General features: G+C 37.2%; 1 protein-coding gene across 4 annotated transcripts in view; it reads right to left on the minus strand.

The window, feature by feature from the left end:
- DLG5 (discs large MAGUK scaffold protein 5) overlaps positions 1-24,961 on the minus strand; it is a 104,630-nt gene that overhangs the window by 23,436 nt on the left and 56,233 nt on the right. For all 4 annotated transcript variants that reach the window (XM_086752601.1, XM_086752603.1, XM_086752600.1 and 1 more), the window contains exons 4-16: positions 24,337-24,480; positions 21,537-21,720; positions 17,789-18,048; positions 15,004-15,316; positions 13,189-13,419; positions 10,895-11,079; positions 10,070-10,195; positions 9,232-9,364; positions 6,186-6,313; positions 5,317-5,492; positions 4,649-4,752; positions 3,873-3,965; positions 1,958-2,977 (exon numbers count right to left, since the gene is read on the minus strand). In XM_086752601.1, the coding sequence (XP_086608727.1) occupies positions 1,958-2,977; positions 3,873-3,965; positions 4,649-4,752; positions 5,317-5,492; positions 6,186-6,313; positions 9,232-9,364; positions 10,070-10,195; positions 10,895-11,079; positions 13,189-13,419; positions 15,004-15,316; positions 17,789-18,048; positions 21,537-21,720; positions 24,337-24,480 (3,097 nt within the window). The remainder of the gene's footprint in view (positions 1-1,957; positions 2,978-3,872; positions 3,966-4,648; positions 4,753-5,316; positions 5,493-6,185; positions 6,314-9,231; positions 9,365-10,069; positions 10,196-10,894; positions 11,080-13,188; positions 13,420-15,003; positions 15,317-17,788; positions 18,049-21,536; positions 21,721-24,336; positions 24,481-24,961) is intronic.

The following is a 24,961-nucleotide window of genomic DNA, read 5'->3' on the forward strand; positions in this document are numbered from 1 at the left end:
TGATGCAACTCTTGATGAAAAAACATTACCTTTCTCTTAGCAATACAGCTCTTGAGACCAGTACAGCATAAGTCTGTTGTTTTCAACTACAAAATTCAACCCTTACACGTCTGTCACTGACAATGCAGAATTTGCTGGACACTTCTATAAAAGAGTCTTAAAGCTCTCTGTAACTATGTTTTCCCCCAAAATGTTAGGGAACGTGGAAAGAATACAATGGAAGCAGTCAAAAAAAGACAAACAAAACTGGCAGTTGTTCTCTTATACCAGTATCTTTGCAGAATATGGCTCCAAACCTTGCACTACTTACAATTACAATTCAGCGCTGCTCCTTGTATCGCTTCTAAAATTCCATGAAAAGGGTGGGATTATCCAGGTGTAAACACTTACGGGCAAAGAATACGGGAATTTGGGAGTGCTGGTGGATGAGAAGCTCAACATGAGCTGGCAATGCGCCCTTGTGGCCCAGAAGGCCAACCGCATCCTGGGCTGCATCAAGATGAGTGTGGCCGGCAGGCCAAGGGAGGTGATTCTCCCCCTCTACTCTGCCCTGGTGAGACCCCACCTGGAGTACTGTGTCCAGTTCTGGAGCCCCCAACAGAAGGACATGGACCAGGTGGAGAAGGTCCAGAGGAGGGCCATGAAGATGATAAGAGGGCTGGAACACCTTTCCTATGAGGACAGGCTGAGAGAGTTGGGGCTGTTCTGTTCAGCCTGGAGAAGAGAAGGCTCCAGGGAGACCTGATAGCGGTCTTCCAGTACCTCAAGGGGGCCTACAAGAAAGATGGGGAGAGGCTGTTCAGTAGGGCCTGTTGTGATAGGACGAGGGACAATGGTTTTAAAACAGAGGGAGGTAGATTTAGATTTGAAATTAGGAAAAATTTTTTTACAATGCGAGTTGTAGAACACTGGAACAGGTTGCCCAGAGAGGTGGTGGAGGCCCCATCCCTGGAAACGTTCAAGGCCAGGTTGGATGGGGCTGTGAGCAACCTGATCTAGTTGTGGATGTCCCTGCTCCTTGCAAGGGGGTTGGGACTAGATGATTTTTGAAGGTCCCTTCCAACTCTAACCATTCTATGATTCTATGGATATGACATTCTACACCATTATGGTGTGATTACAGAAAAGCAAAAATAACAGTCTTAGAAACTTCTGATTTCAATTGGGGGCGGGTGGTGGGGAGGAGTCTGTATCTGCTACCTGAGCAAATCTGAGGCAGTGCACCTGAAAGTACATTATTGATAACGTCACTTTATATAATGTAGCCATCTAAATAGATTCATCTTCCCAGACCACAAAGTTTTTCTTCCATCTATTCTGGTAAGACATGACCCTCAATCTCCACAGTGGGGTGGTTTATTCTAACAAATTATATTCTTATTTTGATCTGTATTATTAAACCATATTCTCATAACAATCCAACTTTACAGTGTAATGTACCTAATGTCCTATGAATTTCAGATTAGATTTAAATAAATATTTAGACACATACAATGACTTAGAAAAAACAACACTGTAAATCGTATAACTTTTTCATTAGTCTGTACAGCGAGCTGGGCATCCAGTGTGATTTGTAAAACTTAGGCGGCCTTATTTTCAGCTTTCCTAAAGCTGCCTCTTTCTTTTTTTTTTTTTTCAGGTTGTCAAAAGTATGCAGGAAAGAGCCCTCACTTTCCAACAAGCAGCATTAAAACCCAAGATGTAGCTACTAAGCCGAACCCTACCATTCTGTCTGTTCACCACCACTGCCTGTTAAACACTGTAACTCCATGAGTTGGTTTTGTATTCTGTGTATTCTGCAAAGTGACAACTGAGTCTGGGGTGGCTCCTCAGAGGACCTGAACTTTGAGAAAAGGCTATGCTTCTCCTGTTACGGTATGTAACTGGGCACCCAGACCCACACTGAAAATACACTTGAAGGTTTCTATTTTTGTTATTCAATATAATAAGCTTCTACCTGAAGTGCAGGATTAGGAATGGGCATAGGGGTCATTTTATGCCTCAGAGCAGGAGCTGATTTTGGCCTTGGTCTTTTAACCTCTGGCTCTTCAACTCTTTGAAAGCCAATGTCATCTTCACAGGATTTCCTTGAAGAGAGATGAGGGCAGTCAATTCCCTCCTCCCGATAATAATGCCCAGTGTTCCTGCTGCGCCCCTTGAGAGTAGCAGAGTCCTGTTTAAGTGCCAAGGAAACTGGAGCTTGCACAGTGGCTGGGCTAGTGGGTGGTGATCCAGTTGTTACTGTAGACTCTGATGCAGAGCTTGCTTGCTGTTTATGTTTAAATTTGATAGAGTCACTCCTCTTAGGAGGAGTTGGAGGAGTTGACACCACTTCAGCTTTTGACGGCTGAGGTGAGTGGGCTGTCACCTGATTAGGGGAAAGGTACTCCAGCTTGGGAGGAGTTGGTGGCCTTTTGAAAGTATCAGGATCAAAGATAGATTTCCTTTGTTTTGGCTTTTTGTACACAGAGAACTTTTCTGTTTCTGTTGCTGAGATATTAACCATGACTTTTGGCCAGGTACCACCACTATGCTTAGTTCCATGCCCTTTATCAAATCCAGTCTCAACCATCATACAGTCAGCTCCTGTAGGTTCATAAGGCAGCCCACTGCTGTCCAAGTCAACAGCTCCATAGCCTCGGTCCCTGTATGACTCTGGGCTGAAGGAGCTGAGACTGTGTTCGGAATTACTGTGGCAACCGTGCACTGTGTTCCTATGAGAGTCTACTCGTAATGTATTATTAGGGAAAGGTTTGTGATCGCAAAATGAACTGCTGCGCTGATCACTCTGATCCTTCTTGCCATCCATGACGTCTGGATTGAAAATGTCTGTCTGTGTTGAGCTGTTGAGTTTGAGATTTCTTTTATTTTGGGCTTGTATCTCTGATGTATGAACCCTACAGTTTGATATTTTTTCTGAATCCTTCAGATTTTCAAATATATTTTGACCACTCCAAGATGAACTCTGAGGAAAAACCTAAAACAAAACAAAAAAAAGAAGCGATGACTTTATTATTATGGTTGATTTCTGTTTAGTATGAGGCATATTCTAGCCTCCTTGATTTACCTGTACCTGAATGTACACCGACACATGTATAGATATGGTTGGGAAAGGTTTAAACAATATCTTGCAGATTCAAAGCACAGAACATCAGATAAAATGAAGCTAGAAATCTTTTGAAATATTTTCAGAACAATTCCAGAAGGGCAACTCCACACTGTGGCAGAAGCACTGTACAGACAATGAGGGGACCTGCATTCTACTTCTACCTCTGTTAAGTGAGGCTAAGTAGTAATCTTACATAGTCCATTTTCCATCAGATATTTACTCTTTTTACTTTCTTAAAACCTCAAGCTCTCTGGAGCTGGAATTATCACTCACAAAGCCTGTGTGACAGGTGGGATTCTAACCTCAATAAGCAAAGCAGAATAATATTTGCTTATAGCAATAAGCCTGAAAAAGGAAGCCTTCTACTTAATTCTCATGACAGCCAGAGTTCAGTTTTCTGTGCAACTCCCTCCTGAATAAAAGTAAATCTTTCCATAGTCAGGATACAGTTTATTTTTCCTGTACAAAACTGTTGCAGCTCTGAAGCAGAAACCAAGAAGAAAGCAGCAATTGTGCTAGGAGTCATTCAATGTGACCAGCAAACAAATGGGAAATAAGTAAGAGGAATAAGTTTCATTTCTGACCATAGCCTTACTTTGGAAATAGCTATTAAGTTTATCACCATGCATCCAGATGGTCTTATTCTTAGCAGAGACTTTCCCACAATGATATATTCATTTTTTTCATACACTCTTTCCTGAACAACTAAAATAATTCTGTTTAAGTTCAAGAAAATTCTGCAAATGCAGCTACTCCTACTCACCTTCATCAGTGACAGAGTAAGGGAATCCCTACAGTTTCGCAGTAAAGCTTCACATTCAGTGAGTGACTTATTATCTAGTGCAATGCCATTGATCTACATACAAAAAAAAAAAAATAAACACATCAGAGAGAGATAAATTAAAGGTAGCAGGTAGGGAGCATCTTAAGGTAGTATCTCTAAGTCTGGTTGACCTTGTCCTGTCTTTTTCTATTGTCCACTTAAGAACAGCCTCTTAACTACAATTTTGCTATTCCTACTAGAGATACAGGGTAACAACCCTTGTTTCACTACATTAACCTCTATGCCTTTCTGCATCAACAGTAACCACCTTCAATTTCACAGCAGTTCATACATCAGACATCATCGTTTAAGGCTGCAAATGCACACAAGGGAAAAAGACTCCCCCCTAGAAGGATCACATCTGTGATATCATAATTTAAAAGACAAGAAACCTTTCATCCAAGCAGGGGATGTCTTTTTGGAACAGACCTTTCCTATTCAGTATAAAAATCACATGCATCACTACATATAAGCCAAGTAAGTCAGTGTCTCTCAGAAATTCTCATATGAACTAACTGCAGCAAATAACCTGCACATTAAATAAATCGCTCAGCCTACAAACACATTAGTTTATAATAAATACTTAGTGAATATACAAGAAGGGTATAATACAGTTGAAGTAAAAGATTATTTGGAAACTTTGGAATTTCAAGAGCAGCGTCAATAACAACACTTTCAAAAAAAGAGAGAAAGGAGAATGCATTCTTAAGACTTACAGCAATGATCCTATCTCCCACAGTAAGGGAACCCTCTTTGGCAGCTGGGCTTCCAGGCACAACAGCAGCAACAAATACTCCATTTTCTAAACTGACTCCACTATCTGAAATAAACAAAGTAATAATGAATTTACTCCTTCAATTCAGATATCTTGCTCAAACAGTACGTCTGTCCTGTCTGCACAAGAAAGAAATGCTACCAAACCAATCAAATTGCAATTTCTGAAAAAAAAACAAACAAACAAAACAAAAAAAAAAACTAAACTAAAAAAAACCCACCTCTTTTAAAGAAACAAGAATACAGTGAGGGAAAACAGGTATTTTGGATATCTCAAAATTTAATATAATCATACTAACCTGAGGTGACCGATGTGCTTAAGAGTCTTGTTTAGACTCCTAGTAACACTTCAGATAGGCAGCTAAGTAGAACTGAATATTAAATAACAAAAATAAAACCCACCCAAGAAAAAAAAAGAAAACCTGTACTTACTTACCAGTATAAGCATTCTTAGTCTGCTAAAAACAATTAATGAAAATCCCTATCCAGGAGGTAGTAACAGTTTAAGTGGGATTTAAGCAGAGCCTCAGAATATGTACCTTTATGTCAAGTCATTTTTGGCTGAACAAACACGTACCATTTACATACAAGCCTTTACAGCCATTATTACCTTTATGTCCAGAAACATTGATGTGAAGAGGTGTTATCACTCGCCCACCTAAGGACTTCCTTCTTCGAACTACCATGTTAATAACACCACCTCCATTTAGAACAGCTTTTATAACTTGCTTTTTATCTTTATTAGTAAGATCCACATCATTTATCTTCAGCAACCAATCATTTACTCTGGCAGATAAACAGAAATAAGAAGGTCAGTGTTATAAGCATATTTTGCTGGACCCAGCACATGAATAACATTCATGAAACAAGATGCAACAGAGCTGATCTCAATATGCTAATCCTTAATTACCTGGAGTTCTCCATTCCTGAAAAAGCATTAAACAGCAGCTAAATGAAAACCAGGACTTCTAGTCTACACTTCACTAGCAAAAGTATATCCTTCAATCACTAATGACTACTCCTTATTATTTAAAAGGAATTGTTTGGACAGAGCAGAGTTATTCAAAACCTTCTATCGACACTAAGAACAGGGGCATGTTTTGAATTATCCCTTGCTCTACACTCTCCTTTCCCCCAGCCCTCCCCCAATAGCTCACCCATCACATCTTTCCCAGAATACAAATAAATAGATCAAAGTTTGAGGAGCAAATAAACTGAGTAGGTGAGAGAGAGAAACAAAAGAATATTTCAAATCCTGGTGAGTTTTAAGGGATGAGTCAAACAGCGTTTAACTTCTGTAATGCTTTTAGGCATTGGTTTTCTCAGTGCAATTTCTCAGCCAACGTTAATAATATACACATGATCAATGACAAAAAAGAACTCTAAAAAATGGGAAAAACTGAAGACAGTTCACAATATGCTCATGTTTCGTTTATTATGATTAACAAAAGACAAGTATCTTCCAAAGTCAAACCCTACCTTAATCGACCATCAGCAATACTTCCTTTGTCTACTTTGGTAACGAAGATCCCACAGTCCCCAGGGAGGTATGGTTCATTGACGCCTTCTGCCACATCAAACCCAAGTGCTTTCAAGTCCATATCATCCTAATAAAAAATATTAACAAGTGACTCAACTGCACTGGCAACCATTGTGCCACAGTCTGTCAGCAAGAGGCATTATTGCATGTTTGTATTATGCACTTATACTCACAGGGTACCTATTCCAGGTAAGTTTTTTTTTTTTTTTTTACATCAATACATAAGCTCCAAATTCCATTAGTTATTAGGCATCCTCTGGCATTAGAACAATCCTCCCCCTCTCAGATTAAAGCTTAAATAATGCAGAAGGAGAACTTCACCAGAGAGGAACAGGAAAGCAGATGAGCATTCGAGAAAGCATGTTCAGACATGTATAATGTGTTTTAAGGTATGATGCTGGTTGTGTAAAGACAGAAAAAGGACATGTTCCCCAAGAATGGGCATTACTTGGGAAAAAAAAAAAAAAAACAACTCTAAAGGTAATGAAACAGCATTGTGCCTTAGTGATGAACTCAGAAAGATGTCTGCTTTGATATGGCTGGAGACCAGAAGTAAATCGGAAAGAAAACTCTAACATTATAGGATATCAACTCTAAATAAACATTTGAGGCAATACTCTACCAACCCCGGCCCAAAACAGATCATCCTCAATGTTAAAAGTGATAAATACCTGTAACAAATCAGTCTTTGAATCAAACAGGGAAATTTTCATTCAGTGTTTGCCTTGGTAAACGACAAAGTTACTGTCAAAAAACTGGTTGAAGACAATAAACTGGGACCAAGGGATCATGAACTGATTTATTATTACTATTTTCAGTCTTAAACAGTAAATTTATAAAAATTAGAGAACTCTACTTGAAGCTAACTCGACCAACCATCTCAGCATACTGAAGGGAAATGATATCCAAAATTTAAGCTCTAACATGCAAAAATTAAATTGAGCTTATATCAAACATGTAAGGCATGGTTCTAGACAGGTTTGACGACTAATCCCCTTAAAATCAGAAAAGCAGAAAGTCTTCAGGGAGTGCAAAAGATGCCTGATAAAAGCTGAAGATAAAACAAGCAAAACTGCTAGTATTTACCAAAAATTAAATTGAGCTAAACTTGCCAAAAATATACTAAGATCTTTACGATTTTTCCAAATGTCCAATGCAAAAAAAAAGAATGCATATGGAAAAGCATGGAGCTGCCATAAAACAAAGATCGAGTAGAGATCACAATATCATTGCACAGCCTCAAAGTTGAAAAGTTTTGAGTTGAGTTATTATGTAGGACATGAGCTTAAGCAAACAGGTGAAGTTGAAGCAAAAAATAAAAGGATTTAAATTTATTCAATTCCATAATCTCCATCTCAGATTTCAAATGCTGGTAAGTCAACAAAGATTTTCCCCATGTATCTCATCAAGGCTGGCATAATATTATTACTATAATAGATAGTACACTTCGATAGAAGCAAGTGTAATCCCGATGTTTAGAAAAGGGACACGTATGTTCACATGACAATGTCTATGCATTTTATCTCAGTAATGCAAACATTTAGAACTACCTTTGAAGTAAAGAATAACTAAATATCTGCACATGAATGGAAAATTTATTAGGCTGCAATGTTATATACCACAGGTACAGCATATGCTAGGCTTGCTAACTATTTTCCAGACAACAGAAAAGCAAAATTATTAGTTATCAGTTAGAACTGAGAAGACGTAATATACAAAATACAATGATGAAGGATCTGGTCAAAAGAGGTGGAAAAGCATGGTGAAAAGGGAACTGTTATGCCAGAAAGAAGTTAGAGGCGGTGGTCCTGGCAGCTCACCATTGGTTACTCAATTCATACAGGCTTTTAAATTTATATCTTTCAACATATAATAATACTAAGTAATATTTTTAATATCAAAAAACGAACGTATTAGTCTTTCTTTTGGAATGCACAGTCAGAACAGACAGACTAGAAGAGCATCAAGAAGATGACCCTGAATATTGCAGTAAAATAAAAGGGATTTAATTTGACAGCATTAAATCACAAACTTTGTCATTCAGGAATGAGAAAAATTCTGGTATATGCAGAAGCTGTTACAAAACGAAACACAATCTGGAAGACCGCCTGTGTGTTCTAAGTGGTCAAAATTAGCATTAGCAAAAAATGTGTTATGCCAGCCAAAAATTGCAAATAAAACAGCATACAAGACTTAAATACAAAGGAATGAAATTAAAATTCCAAACTAGAGTAATGAAGAAAATGAAAATTAAATGGAGAGAAGTACTACCAGGATAGTAAAAGTATGTAGAGGTTATGTGGAAAGCTAAACCTAAGAACTTTATCTAACATGCCAAAATGGAAAAGGGACTTACCTCCCTCTACAGACAAGAAAGGGAGATTAGCATCTCCTTTCACCCCAGATTTTTAAGTGGAACATTATTTGTGTTCATAATTAATAAATACTCAAAATACTTTAAAATTTCTAACTAACCAATCTGAGCAAAAGTAGAAGTAACTTCATGTAAAAGCTTAACTATTTAACACATAAACGGTAAGTGATATTGTCTGTAAGAGCAGAGGACTAAACTCTCTGATGTCAGTGTTTCCATCATATCTTACAATTTGTCTGCTTTAGCATTGCTATTTCTGCAATGGATCACTAACTCTAAGAACACTAAATGTTTAACTTCTAATATTTTTTTTATACTACACGGACCTGGGTACCTTGCAAGATCAGACGGAGGAATTTTTTTTATTTATAATTCATATGATGAAAAAAACCCAAAGCTTGTGTATAATAGCTTGGTTTTGTAAACTACTTTAATCTAGAGAGTACTACACTTGCTGCATGTATGTGTGTGGTTCCTAGCACAACAACAATAAATAACTAAAACAAAAAATACAGATTAAAGTTATTTTAATCATACCTAATACCAAGATCTATAATTTACTTCAAAGCTATCCAATAGAGACAACAATGCAGTTTGTGCTTTTGACTTACTCTGTCTTTTTCAAATTCTACCACTTCTGTTTCCCATTCCAGAGAATCTGTGTCTATGGCTGAGTCATGGGAACTATGTGCCATCAATTGACGGAATCTGGCCTCCTTTTCCAACTGATTCTCCATCTTCTCCCTAAGCAAAGAAAATAATTATTTATAGACACAGAAAACACTTTTAAATAAACCAATACATAATGTTACCATTGTGAGATACCTTATTTCACTTTCTAAATCAAAAATACAGGCTGTGCCAGAAAATTCCCCCTTGCTTCCATCTTTCCAATATTCTTGCACTGCTACTGAATTTACTTTCCTTTTCTATAGACTATCCTAACATAGTCTTATATTTTTTGCATTATTTTTACATGATTGAAGTGCAAAACTAGGTTTCTAACATCTTCCAAAATGCGTTAAATTTACCCTCCGATGAGCTGTATCAGTATGCTCATAACAAGTGGGGCATGACAAATACTGACAGCAAAACCTCTTCCACAACCCACTGAGATGACGTATGATGCACATCTTCCTTGCATTCATAAACCAGTGAGAATGTAGTTGGGAGGAACTAAATTGCAGTTAGTCTGACTTCAGTGAAAGAAACCCATATTGCTTGAAGCGTATCTCCACAGTACAAAGCTTACAGTATGAGTCTCATTAGTAAGATAAAAAGGTTAAGACTATAAGATTTTGGATCCTACCCATCACAGTAATTTCCACATACCATATCACAAGTACCTGCTGCCCACAGCTATAAGAACATATAGTTCACTTGCAAACACAGCTAACAAACCAAAGTTATCACAAACTTCTGTGTAGTTTGATCATTTCTCTAACATACTTCAGTTCCTTCAGTTCACGCACAGAGTCATTTTTCTGCTTTCTCATGTCATCCAGATTGCGAAGAGCTTCAGCCAAGTCACTCACAGCCCGGTCTCTCTCCCTCCTTAAGTTGTCACACAAAGTCCTTCAAAAGCAAAGACGTTCCAATTTAGTTACTTAAAACTCTATCTAAGTAACAAACTAGTTTTACCACATTGTATCATTAACACAAGATTTTAAAAAATAGTTTCAACAGATCTATCTCAAAAAAAAAAAAGCATGAGAAAGAAAGGAGTTACACACAATAGGAAAAGCTTGTCAGGATAACAAAAACTTTCTGCATCCCTTTCAAAAACTTATTTCTACTTATCCTCTTGAAACTAGCAGAAAAAAAATCTTATTAAAGTATTTCCCTTTAGTTCCTCACATATGTTTAGTAGTAAATATGTTAGGTACTTTTTGTGAAATGTCTCCACATGTAAAGAATTATTTGCAGGACTATAGCTATAGCAGGATTAGGTATATCATGCCTAAAATAATGCATGTTTTGTTTTTCCTATGTAGCAGTGCTGTTAGGCTTTATGGTATTTACTACAGACATATTAAGGGTATGAAAGCACAGACAAAGCAAAGTATCTTGTAAGGTGCCCTCAACTTTAAAAAAACAAACAAACAAACAAACAAACAAAAAACACCAAACACAAACAAACCGAAACAAATCACCTCATGACAGCTAATGCAGAAGTTGAAGCAAGCTCTAGGAAAATCCAGCATGTCTTAAAATTGCATTAGCTGCACACAAGGTGTTAAAAAATCACTCATGTACCATCTAGCATTCATTTACCGTATACTTTCCCTTTCTGCAACAATCTTATCCCGCTCTTGAAAGGCCCAGTCTCTCCTACACTTGGCTACTTCTGCTTCCTGGACTGCTTCCTTTAGTTCTTGTGACATTGCCTCATATTGTTTCCGAAGCATTTCAATTTCTTTGTTTGCTCTTTCTATGTCTAGAGTGGCAGAATCTTGTATCTAAGAATCAAGAAACGTAAATAAGTATTTTAGGCACAATGTTTAGATGAATATGCACAAACAGCTTTTACTATATGTGTGTTACCTGATTTATTCAATTATCATGTTTTCATGAAAAATGTTCATTTATCTTAATGGCAACTTTAGGAGGGAAAAAGGGTAAAAACTGCTGTAATATATTTCATTCAGTGGCATACATATTCATGCTAGTATACTCTACATGAACAAGAATCCTCACTTCAAAATAACATCAGCGAACATTTTGTATTTCAGAGATGATATTCCATGCTGGTATCTTGTTCTACTAAGCAGAGAGAAAAAAAATTTCAAGGATATTTAGAAATCAGATACACTATCACAATCAGATTTGACCCAGATTTCCATATTAATGTCTGTTATTTACCCTGGGACAGCTACATGTCCATGTTCACAACACAGACTCGTGATTCACACAGGTCCCTTAACTCCAAAGCAGAACAACAGAATTCAAAAAAAGTTTTGTTTGAATGTTGCTTGTTTTAGAGAAAAACTACTTTCTCCTTAAATTAACTTGTTGCTTTAACATTCTCTATTTCGAACAAGCAAGATGGTAACAATAGTAAGACAGGTACAGAGAGCATACTCCAAGCTTGCAGCACAATAAACACAAGCCAACTGAAATGGTACAGCCCACCACAAACACTGAAGGCCATGGGCTTGCAAACAGTTGTGCGTGGTTAGTTTCAAGAAAGTAAATTGATCTAATGAATCTGACTAAACCTGCCATTTGATTCAAGATTAAACTTTGGAGGAATGTTAAGACCTGAATGCACATAGATCAAAGGGGGACTACTAAGTCACTACTAATATACTTTAAAGGCTCTTTTTTTCTCTGAATTAATTACATTTATATTAAAAAAAAAAAATAAGAGAGCACTGAGCCTTAAACTCCAGGTTTACATTCTCAGGTCAATATTTAAAAAAATACAGAAAACAAGCAAAACCAAAAACCAACGAGTAAGACCAGACCAGAGGCTATGAAGAGTCATATCTGGACTTTTAATTGTCTCTTTCATTTCTAAAGATCACTTTCTTCTCTTCAAGTCCACTGGCAGGAAAAAAGAAAACAAAAAAAAAAACCTCACTCAGATTAACAAACAGAACTTTATAGTTGAAACTTCAGTTCTGATTTGGAATCTGCCAAAGGGGCGCATCTGAGCAGGTTCCTAGCTAAGTCACAGCAAAGTTCACCCAAATCTCCTCAGCTTCATTGAATAAAGCACAAGTTTCCAAAATCCTACTGGTTTGGCCATGAAGATCCAAACGCAATGAAAGATTTATTTCCAGTACTGCTGAAAACATAGTTTAACTGCTTCCCCACATACTCATTTGGGATTGACAAATCCATGTGACAGGCAAGACTAAAAACTTTTTTTTTGTAATGGTAAAGAGTTGGAATTCAATGAAAAGAGAATACAATTTAAGTGAGAAAAACCCAAAATATCTAGTTTAATATTAAATAATTTAATATTATTTCATTTTTAATGACCATAGAAGTTGTGATACTAGCATTTTCATACTACATTATATTTAAGCATTTACAGTTGAATGTGGATTGATACTTAGTATCATATACAAGACAACAGGATCAGTAAGCGTGTAGAATTTTAAGAACATTACTACCCACACAGGGACATAAATTGTCAGAATAGCATATTTATATTAAGAACATGTACAGATCAGAAAATTGACAATCACACTTCAATTAACTTCCTTTATGAAGTATTAGAAATAGCTCACATCCTAGGCAGGTCACAGGCACGAACAACACACGTTACAGATGGCAACAAGCCTACCAACAGGTAATAAACTGTCTGGTCATGTACTGAATTACAGTATTTTATCTACCATTTACTTTCACAAATCGAAACTTAACATGAAGCATGACTGTGTTTCTTTCAAACCAGAAGTTCTGTCACTATGGTCCTGAAGAACATACATTTATACGTAGGTATTTTAGAGTTAAGGGGTGAAAACATCCAATGTGCCCAGACTTATAACTAATCTCTTTGAAATTTACGACCCTTTGAAGCTACGAAAGAAAAAGTCATCTGTGAAGACTTGCAATACCTGACGGGCTTGGTAATATTCCCTTAGTAGATGGTCTCTCTGGATGATTGCTTCTGTTCTCTCTTTCCTGGCAACATCTCTTTCTTCCTTCACTGTCTCTATATCCTTGCAAGCTTGATCAAGTTCCTTCTGGGCCTCAGCTTTGTCCTTCACTTCATGACAGTATTTTTCCAGCAACTCATTCCTCTCACAAATTGCTCGATCTCTTTCCACTAGAGCCGAGTTTAGCTCCTAAAACAAGATCCATTGTTTGCGGTAGGTTACGTAAAGAAGGAAATAGTTCATCTTTCCAGCTGGATATGCACTGACACCTTAAAAGCCTAGAGAGTTTACCACTAATGTTCTGTAAAATGGGAGCAGAACAGGACTGTGCTCACATTATGTACAATTAAGTACTAGCAAAGAATACTAAATGTGGTATTAAAGTTATCAGAACATCACATTAGCACAGTGCCATCTCAAAAGTAAGCAAGAATGTGGGAGCACTCACAGTTTTGAGGAACCTAAATGAGGGAAGACTATTAACCAGTCAGACTTGGTGTTTTAAAAAAGGCTTTAAACAGGGCAAAGGCTAAGAATACACTGTGAATATTTTCAAGCAACTACCTTGATTTTACAGAACTGAACTTAAGACAACCTAGCTACATGAGTATCTCGTATCTTCCTCGTAAGTTTTAAAGGGACATTAAAGTCACATGCCAGTACAACTGTGCATGTGCAAACTACAGAATGTTCAAAAATAAAACTACAGTATGCTGTAAAGCAGAGAGACATTGTATTAAATGTGTAATTCAGTTGCATCATAATAAAAATGATGAGGTAAATGTAGCTCTAAAATACAATCTATCCTTTAAAAATATTTCAAGCTAGACTTCCTATTGGAAGAAGGAGGTATTAAAACAGTTGAATTTCACGCCACTAAATTTTTAGATGGCCCAACTCTACAAAAGCATTCAGACAATGGCTACAAAGAAGTCCTTCTACATACAGGTACTCCTAGCTGGAACCTATCACTTTTTGCTCTCAAAAAGATTACCCAAGACGGCTGACATTGGAAAAGCAAAAGAAGGAAAGGGTACACATACTTGAAAACAGTAAGACATCATGTCATAAACTGACTTGCATTTATTTTCCTCTACAATTTGCAAGGAATAAAATTGAGTATTTAAAGCATGAAAGACATTTTGCTGTACTAACATAATTGTTTTTGAGATAAGGCCAGGCAGGCTGTTAAAATGGTTCTGCAATGGTTTAAAACAGTATTTTTACTGCAGAGCAACAGACAGGTATAGAATTAATGACTCTATGAACTTTAAATATATCAGTGCTTTGCAGTTACCAGAGCACTTAAGTTTTTTCAAAATTAGTAAGAGCTTCCATTGCTCAGCACCTCTGTAAAGAGAAATCTCTAACCCATCTGGTGGTGCAGACAAGTTTTAGCACTGAAAGCAATGTTTTGCACAGCTTAACTCTAGTCTATATCAAGTGTGCATATTCAACTTACACAAAAATATTAAGTCTTTCCCAGCATGTAGCAGAGATGAAAGTCAACACAGTATCAACATGGAGGGAAAGTTCTCAGAAAGTCCGTCAAACAGGAATTTACAGTGCTTTAAGGTAATTAGAAAAAACAGACGTTGCTATAGTTTATATAGAGCTTAGCAGTAGGAGAAAGGACTGCTCTAGGAAAACAACAGCACAGAATTCCCTCTTTGCAGTGCATTGCTATTTTCCATCAATTGATCATACATTTCTGATTCCAGCAGCAACAGTGTATACTAATTTCCCTTCTCCATTGAAACAATAAGTTAATACCTGTCTTAGAGCTTCCATCTCTTCACTAGCCACTCGCTTCTCAGAAGAAGTGTTCTTCAGTTTGGACTCTGCAAGTTCCAACTCTGTTTGAAGCTTATCTACTTCTTTAATTACTTGATCTCTCTCACTCATTATGAGGCGATATTCATTGAAAACTGAATCCCTTTCTTCCTTGTATTTTTCTGCATCCTTTGCTGCTTTCAGCTGCATTGTTTTGAACCTTGTCACCTCCGACTGTAATCGCTCCATCTCTCTCTGCAACTCTTTGTTTTGTGCTGTGGCATTGCTTAGTTCCTGCTGTACCGATTCAAATCTAAAAACAAGGAGAAACAGCAATAAGATGGTTGTTCCTCATTTTCCTTTTTCATATATTAAGGATTTGGCTGGATAATCAAACGTATCCATTGGTAAAACACAACTGCAGAGGACTTCTCAGACAATGTACTCTCAGCTATGCAAAACAAAGTTAGACTAATTACTGCTTGTAGGAATATTAGCAAACCTTTAGGAATGTTAGAGAACCTCTTCAAGGAATTCAAATATTAGAATTGTTAGAAATAATTTAGAATTAGTTTAACTACTAAAAGTAACTTTCTATCAAATTATTCTAAAAGGAAATCATAATATTGCCATTATTTAATAGCACAGGTTTAACCTTATTCATTGCTTTGAGCTCTGCTCATCTTACAAGTTACTTCCTTCTCCCAGCACACACTCTCAAGCAGATGGGAAGGAGGGAAAAAATGCAGAAATTGGAATAAACAGAACAGCTTCCACAAGTATGCCACAAGGTTGATAATCGATAGGTTAGAGGAGAAAAATGGTGGGAGTATGGTAAAAATGTAGACAACGGAATTAAAATCCGGTAATTCAAACATCACTGTTTATTTTCATCAGTAGGTCACCCAGTAAAACTCAAATATCTTAAAATTTTGAAAAATTCCTTTTGAGAGTTAACTCAGATGACAACACATGTAGTTTATCACTACAACCTACTGAAGTATGGCACAAGCAAAAAAAGGACAGGAGAGGTTTAATTTAATTTACAAGTAGTAGCTTTTGTGTTTATTTTGACAAAACATTCCTAAAAGCGGCAATTTAATTGCACACACAAGTTCACAATTAGGTTTGAAAAGGACAGAGCACACCCTCACCAAATTTGCTGACAACACCAAGCTGTGTTGTGCAGTTGACATGCAGGAGGGAAGGGACGCCATCCAGAGGGACCTTGATAGGCTGGAGAGGTGGGCCCATGCAAACCTCGTGAAGTTCACCAAGGCCAAGTGCAAGGTTCTGCACATGGGTCAGGGCAATCCCAGGCACAAAAACAGGCTGGGCAGAGAACGGATTGAGAGTAGCCCTGAGGAGAAGGACTTGGGAGTAATGGTGGACGAGAAGCTCAACATGAGCAGGAAATGAGCCCTTGCGGCCCAGAAAGCCAACCACATCCTGGGCTGCATCAAAAGAAGCGTGGACAGCAGGTTGAAGGAGTGTATTTTCCTCCTCTACTCTGCTCTCATAAGAGTCCACCTGGAGTACTGTGTCCAGCTCTGGAGCCCCCAACACAAGAAGGACAGGGACTTGTTGGAGAGGGTCCAGAGGAGGGCCACAGAGATGATCGGAGGGCTGGAGCACCTCTCCTATGAGGACAGGCTGAGAGAGCTGGGGCTGTTCAGCCTAGAGAAGAGAAAGCTCCGGGGAGACCTTACAGCAGCCTTGCAGTACCTAAAGAGGGCCTACAGGAAAGATAGGGAGAAATCCTCAGCAGGGCCTGTTGTGATAAGACGAGGGATAACGGTTTTAAAATACAGATGCCAGGTTGCACGGGGCTCTGAGCAACCTGATCTGGTTGGAGATGTCCCTGCTCCTTGCAGGGGGGTTGGACTGGATGACCTTTAAAGGTCCCTTCCAACCCAAACTATTCTACGATTATCCCTAATTTATGTTAGTGAAAACATTCTCAACACACCCATGGATGGTCTTTGGAGTCCTTATGTACATTAGCATTCTTCTTACCCCCTAACTATGTAGGCTTACTATCAAGGAGAAGCAGAGAGGTTAAGTGTATTGTGACATACTGTCTGTGCCCTTCTGTTTTGGCACTAGCACTGCTCATAGCAGCAGTGCCTTCTCAGTGAAGCAAGGCTCTCAGACTGGATGCAGATTCAGTGAACTCTGCTGCCAGTCTGAAGCTCTGTCTTGGAGTCCCACACAGTATGCAATTCTAATTACTATGAAAAGTTGACTTATGCTTGAGAACATCTTAATCTGCTAAATACCTTTTAGAAATTATATCCTCTTTTGGACTTGTTTTTATGCTTAAATAAAGATGTATACGTTGATAGACTCATCACCCATTGAGGGGTTCGTCTGGAACACTAAGTCTGATGTTTAACAAAACTTTTGTTGTATTTGACTCCTGTGTCTACAATGAAGAATAAACTTAGCTTGAAAGGAAGAATACCCTTTTCTCACATGAGCTAAACAATGCTTAAAATTCCTTAAACAATTCTACAACCTTAACTAGGACATCCTTTTCTCAAAAAATTATCATTTCTGAAAAAAAAAAAAAAAATCCCCATCACAGCTCCTAGGACCTTCCAGAAAATCTTATATAGAAATGCTTGCTTATTCATCACACCAAGACAACATACACTAAAGAAAAATTTTACGAAAAAAAAGTTAGAAAAGTATTTGTGATTCTACTACAGAGAAAATAGGATGTGACATAACATTTGTTACTGCCTTCACAGAATATGTGAAAGGTATCAAAACCTGATTATACCTTCTAAGAGAGGATGAATATTGCTGCTGAAAATGTATTGCTGTGTCCCTTTGCTTCATTAACATGTCAATCTGCTTCTGAAGACGTCTGTTCTCCTCCTCAGCCTGTTCTAGGCGGCTCAGATCTGTATTGTGACTTGCAATCTTCTCATTGTACCGTTTCCTTAGGGCATCATAATCCTTCTTCACACCCTCTAGCTTGTCCATTGCTGTATCATAAAGTTTATTTAATATCTCTGATGACCCATTTTGCTTCATAACCTAAGAAAAAGCCAGAAATTGTATCAATAAACTCAGTGTTCACTCAGTCCAATGTAATTTATTTAAAATGTATGTAAGAAACAAAATAAGAAGAAAAATATATTAACCAATTTTAATAAGAATTCTTTTTAATGACAAAGGAAGCATTGAGCCTCTTCTAATCATTACTGTCACTCTAACAATTACTACATCTGCTTAATGTTAACCAGGTTAAAAAAAACCCTGCTTTATCTCAACTAAGAGTGCACAAGTTTATGAAAATCTCTCTTTAATTGCAATTGCTACAAACAGCTATTAAACCCACGTTGCTTTCGAAGCACTTCATAGTTTTAGCAAGAGGCAGTAATTATTTGATGACCAAGATGATCGTTGTAATTTAGGAAACGACCACGAGGTGGCACTCATAACAGGTGGCCTGCATCCTCCATGAACAAATTAAATAAATTCAAACTTCAAAATAATAAACTCTTCCCTAAATGCGTTATACATGCAGGCATAGATATTAATATTCACACAATATTTCATCTGAGAACTACCCATAGAGGCCTGTGTTTCAAAAGCTATCCAAAAAATGTGAACAGGAAGAGAAAAATCGATTTCAACATTAATAAAGTCTGACATGAATCTTAGTTTCAAATTAATTTCCATTGACATATGAATCTCGTAGTAAATAGCAACACTGATGATAAACGACCAGCAACAACAACAGAAAGCTCCTAATGAGCTTCAGCAAATCTAGTCCTTCTTCCTTCTCAAAAGGCAAAAAAATGTGCCCAAAATGAGGCCTTAACTTTTTTCCCCCCACCATTCTGTTTTTGTTGGGTTTTTGTTTGTTTGTTTGTTTTAATGCTATGCTCATTTTTTTCTGGTTTTGTCTTTTAAATAGAAATTTGGCCTTGATGGAGCAGTGGGAAGAAACAGCTATGTTCCATATAGAGAGGTGCCAAGAATTTATATAATCTTAACACTAGTCTACAAAGGTACGTCCATAACTATCTGAAAATAAAAAGTATTAAAAATTAGAAGGAAAAAAAGACAGAAAATACGAGCTCTATAAAAACATGAAACCAAACACATAGCAACTACCCTACATGTACAAATGGGCTCATCATCATCTGTGTCTTAAATTTAGAGTAAGGACCAGAACTTGAACATGGAAGAAGCTGGATGTCTGCAGATTAAAAGGAAAGGAGACTAAAATAAACTTTCCACTCTTTGCATACTGCTCACTGCCCACAGGTAGCAGGTAACAACTTTCATGGTCAGGAAACTACTTCTCTACACAGGCAAGATAAGAGAGAGCAAGTTCTTCAGCCTGACACTGGTCTCCTTTAGCTAACCAAGCTATGCAAAAGTAGCGAGTGACCATTCATAGTGGTCCTGGAACAAGGCTGCACTTTGGCAAGTCTCATTGGTGTAGCTATTTCCACACACATCCCTATCCTCAGTGGATTCAGTAGCACAACCTGCACAGAGTTGGACTCATGATTAGCTAGCATGCTTCAGTGAACAATTTCAGATAAGCTAAACACGTGATAAACTGTAGGCATACGTAAAGTGTAATATATGTTTATTTAAATCCACTGGAGAGCTGTTTTCCTGAAGACTACTTCCCAAAGCATTCTGAGAATGAGTTTCAGAACAAAGTATTTGAGAATCCAAACAGAAACAAACCACTTCTCATTGTCTACAGCATATATAGAATATTTGTACTGAAAACACACTAAATAATCAAATAAAAGAAGGACAATTACACTAAAAATTGGATGGAATTCAGCATAAACTTGCTAACAGAGATTTGACAGTGGAAGACAGAAACACCATAAACATGAAGCAGTGTAATAATGAAGGTCTCCCATTCAAAATTCCAGTCTGAGAAAAAGTAAATAGTCCCAGCTGGACTGAAGAAGAGAGCCATGGCAACAAGAAACTTTATATCCGAGCAGCAGAAACTTAAGCTGGTCAGCTGCTACACAGCAAATTCATGACAATGCCACACAAAGAGCAACTCGATAAAAATTTTTTGCTCTCTGAGGCCACCAAGATATGTTTTGCTGCAGCCTGATGATGAAACAACATGTCAGAGGGATCAACGTAAAGTCAGATTAATTCAGATGAGAAATGAAACAGACAAGATAAAACTCTTGGTGCCCTATCAAGACACTACGATTCACTCTCACACACAGAGAAACGGAGCTACACATAAATAGTTTTCTATAAATGTTTAATCGTGCTGCTGACATGAGACTGAATTTCTTTAACGATACTTCAGCCTCCTTCTGTGCTGCCAGATAACTTCAAACTTCAGGACAGAACCTCAAAATACAATAGCCTTCTCTTGGAGGTTTCACATCCCTGCTTTGCAGACTGGGAAACTGAGGCACAGAAGAATTAAGCGATTTGCCTAGGTTTACACAGCAAGCCATTTCCACTACACAGAACATCAGCCATCTTCTGAACCAAGCCACTAAACCATTTCACAGCAGAATGCTGAAGATAACATTAGAGGAAGGGATCAAAAGGAAATAAAAATCTTTACTCCTCTTTGCACCAGCCCTCAAGCACCTCCCTAAGCGCCATTCAGCACATCCAGCTTGCTTTGACCTTTGCCCCTCCTACCCTAGCAAATAATTATTTCTGTTTGCACAGGTTTCGCTTCTGAAGCCTAATGTTTGACTTCCAAGTTTGCCCTGTGAATCACCCTATGCACAGTTAACCAAGATATTCTGTTTTAACCATTCCACGTTACTGTATTCTAACCAAATAATCAGACTTTTCCGTAGGTGAACCATGGATCTGATATGACGAGTTGCTCTTCACTATTACTCTTTCTGTTCTTTCTTCAGAATATGTGAACAATATTGGCCTAGAGACAACCTGAAATGTCCATCTCTTCCAGTTCTCAAAAGCTTGTCTTACTTTGTTTGAAGTTAAAAAAAAAAAAAAAAAAAAAATCAAATCAACCTGTAGCTTTGTTCTAACTGAACAGCATCTGTAAACCTACACTAGAATATTGTTCTGAAAAAAAAGAAAAAAACCTGTCACTCACTTTTTCTGTGATACTTACAAAAAAAAAAAAACAAAACAAACATAGCATGGAAGATGAAAGCTAGCCTAGTCCCATAAAATACTCTAGGTAAAGTCTTCTTTTTAACCACTTTACAACTTCAAGCTAGGTTTCTCATGTCTCCCTACCCACTTAAAAAAAAAAATAATCATGCCTATATAATCGTCATCACCTCTGCATCAATATTTCTTAATATCACCTAATATTTTATATCCTTTGTTCTTTCACCATCTAAACACAGAAAATCAATTAGTATCCAAGATCCTGTTTTCTCCCCTAGTACTGTAAAATTTAAGGCATATGCTTTATAATCAGTAAGACATAAAAGGCAGCAGTGCTACACGTTCAGTTTTATTGACTTATTTATCAAAAGAACAATTTATTGTATCTTCTAGCACGTACACTACAAGCTGTAGCTTACCTGCTGCTGCTGGCTGCGCAGATCCGTTATCTCCTTCTGATCCTCATCGTGAAGTCTCTTCATTTCCTCACATGACTGCTGGAGGTGATTATGTTCTCGCACCAACTGTGTGTTTTTCCTCTTCAAGGTATCCATGTCCTCCTTCAGCTGTGACTGGTCACTTAGCAGCCGACTGTGCAACGTGCTGTCAGGGCACACAAAAAATGCTCTTAGAGGCAAACCTAACAGGACAAACTCCTGGACTAACTAATTTCAAGCATAAATTTCCTACCTAGAGAGCAGGTCAAACTAACTCAATTCTTCAAATTTCAGTATTCCAAGTACCAGAAAAATCAAAATCAAAGATGGATATAATCCTAAACAGCATCAGAAGAGATGATGGATTTATGCGACCCATCAATGTAATTTCATAGTAATTTCAAAAGCAAGCAAAGAGACAAACAGAAATGGTGTAATGTCAGCAATAAGATGACCCTGGAGATAACAGGAATTGTCCCACTAATTACCTCCATTTACTCTTGGATCTCTCAACTAATCAGGAGCTAACCAAAATACAGATGAAAAGTAGAAAAATCTCCTTGTTTGTTATTGTTTTAAAACCAAACAAAACCCAAACTAAACACAAAAACTCACAACCCACAAAAACACAACTTATATGTTTTGACTACATTCAAGCAGGTAAAAAGCTATCAAATTTACTCCAAACTTCATCATGCAAGCCATAATTATTGAAAGAAATTCACTCTTACTTAAAAATTAAACAACTGAGAGCCACATGATAAAGCTATCATTCACATTATAATTTCAGGTAGCAGCCCAAAATTAGACCAGATGACTGCTGAAAAAGGGGGGGGGGGGGGATCAATTAAATGTATTTTACTACTGCAGATCAAATAAAGAGGGGCATTTACATACTGACAGGTATTTTAGTTGTTGAGACAGAATGATTCAAATTGAACTCTCATATCTGCTGGTAAAATGTTTAAAGTCCATATTTATTAAAAAACGCCACATGACACACAGCAGCGAATAGAATAAATTTACATTTTAAGATACTTGGTAGTCCCTTCCTTATGAAGTGAAATACCAATATTTCCTGCACAGAAGGACCCAAAATATTTAAAAAAAAAAAAAAGTTAGGATAAACTGGGGAATACCTCCCCCCACCAAAAAAAAAAATCACCAAAAAAAGCCTTGGACAAATTATATTCACACTATTCAACACACATAATCTTGCTCTGTTACCTGCTATTCAGATTTTGTTGGAAATTATAAATTCTTCAGAATGGTAACATTTTTTCTTTTAAAGCATGGGGTTTTAAGAATTACTGCAGGAGAACACAACATTTCAATAGTGTACTCTATTCAATTCCTTTCTTTACTGTGATAATTACTCATAGGATGACCAGGAATTGTATGCATGGATTTCCACATGTGTTGTCATATTTGGGTGCCTAATCTCCCACAGTGAGTTTCAGCCTCCCTGAAGTTTTAAATAGGAAACTAAATTATTCAAATCCAAGTAAGTTCTTATAATTAAAAGAATTACATCTCAATCAAATAAAATTTGTTATACTTTTTCCCAACCAGATAATCTTAGTCTGTACTAAGTGCAAATACAAAATCTTGTACTTGTATACATGCACAATTTTGCAGAAGCCTAATTGCTGGTCTCTGAGGAATACGCCTATTTTATTGGTATACTTGAGTATTTAAATCAATCACATAATCTTTCAAAACTCAATTTCTCTCCTGATATGAGAGGGTAAATCCTTTTATACTATCACAAAAAATATTGAAATAAACAGAGTGTAACACAGTATGGTTTCATAGACTACAAAACTTCTAAATAAGGTGAGCAAAACACTCTTTTTTTTTTTCCGATAAATACAAGTGTTTCATGTGAGCATTGGATAGACATCAGTAATTCAGCTCTGAAAACAATACATCTACAATGTACAGAGCAGTAATGCTTTGCACAGAATTCACTAGAAAATTAAAGACTTGAAAATCTTGAAATAAAACCAGGAATAAAACTCTTTGTTAAGAAGCGGCACAACTTGCTACATCTACACCTGCCGAAAACCTTTAATACTATTTTAAGGTTTTGGAAGAAGAATGTAAGGAAGCAATGCCTGTCTTTAAAGGCTTGAAGAGCTGCTGGTGAAAGTGCTATGTAAGAACTAGGAGCCCTCAATGAAAACAAATGCTGTCATTAAATACTAGTCATAGTTCAGACTCTAGATCGAAGTGAAATAAACTTCAAACCAAGAATTTATCTTGATTTTATTTCTGCGCTGTCTTCCTTTCAGTTGAAAAAAACATGTTCCTACTTGCATCAACAACTGATTTTTAAACAGAAATACATGCTATATTCATCATTTTCTCCCTATTCTATTGCATTTTCATAAATCCTTACAATTGGTCTAAGCCTGTGTTAAAACCTAAAAATCAGTATGAGAGCTATCACAACCTATTAAAAATGATTAAAAAAATACATTCTCTTGAATTATATTCTGCTCTCCAGCCTAACAGTAAGACTGCTGGATTGTAATTGCAAGTCAGTAACTAGGCTTTCCTTGTTAGCGTCCCATCAAGACACTAGGGATTCCTATCTCAAATTCCTTAGAGTGAAACAAGCTATCTGTCCTTTACCATTTCAAATAGGCCAGAAAAGTTTTATCTGATGCAGGCAAACATTAATTTTGCAACTGAAGTGGAAAAATCACAATGTTCTAATACTTTATGATCTAGCACAGACTGGTAAACTCTTACCTTGTATAGCTTTACTAATACTTACTGATAAAAATCTGCTTCTTTTGCTGCTTCTTCACACCTTTTTAAGGTCTTCGTGTGTTGATTCTGCAGAGACTGTAGATCTGACATGGCCTTCATGCACTGAATCTTCAGTCTTTCATAATCATGATTTGGTTTTGGACTAGGCCTAGCATGGAAAAGAGAATATGAAGTCAAACAGCTACTAAAGAGAATGAAAAGTCTGAGAAATGACTATTCAATATATAAATGGTACCACACAACTATTGATACTTAGATTATATTATGCTTTAATTTAAATACTGATCGCTTCACATTAAGATGCAACCACAAATAAAAATTCACTGACTGTAACCTGTATTAGTTGTATACTGAGATGTAACATCCAATAGTGAGATAATTGTCTAACATTACCACAGCCAAAAATAGTCCTAAGTGTGCATGCACCTCTCTTCTGAGCAGCAGTATTATCACAGAGCAGAACTGTCACTTGATACAAGAATAAGTCAATCACAGTACGCTTGGCTTTCCTGTGCTACGGCGTCGAAACTCTCAAAGAAAAAGCACAGAGCTGTAGCGTGAGCAGGGCTGAAAAGAGGCTGCCAAAGTCAAGTGGGGGCTCTACGGAGATCTGAGCTAGGAAAAACTTC

The sequence above is a fragment of the Chlamydotis macqueenii genome, chromosome 7 (assembly GCF_036417535.1).
Source record: "Chlamydotis macqueenii isolate bChlMac1 chromosome 7, bChlMac1.mat, whole genome shotgun sequence".
Taxonomy (NCBI): Eukaryota; Metazoa; Chordata; class Aves; order Otidiformes; family Otididae; genus Chlamydotis; species Chlamydotis macqueenii.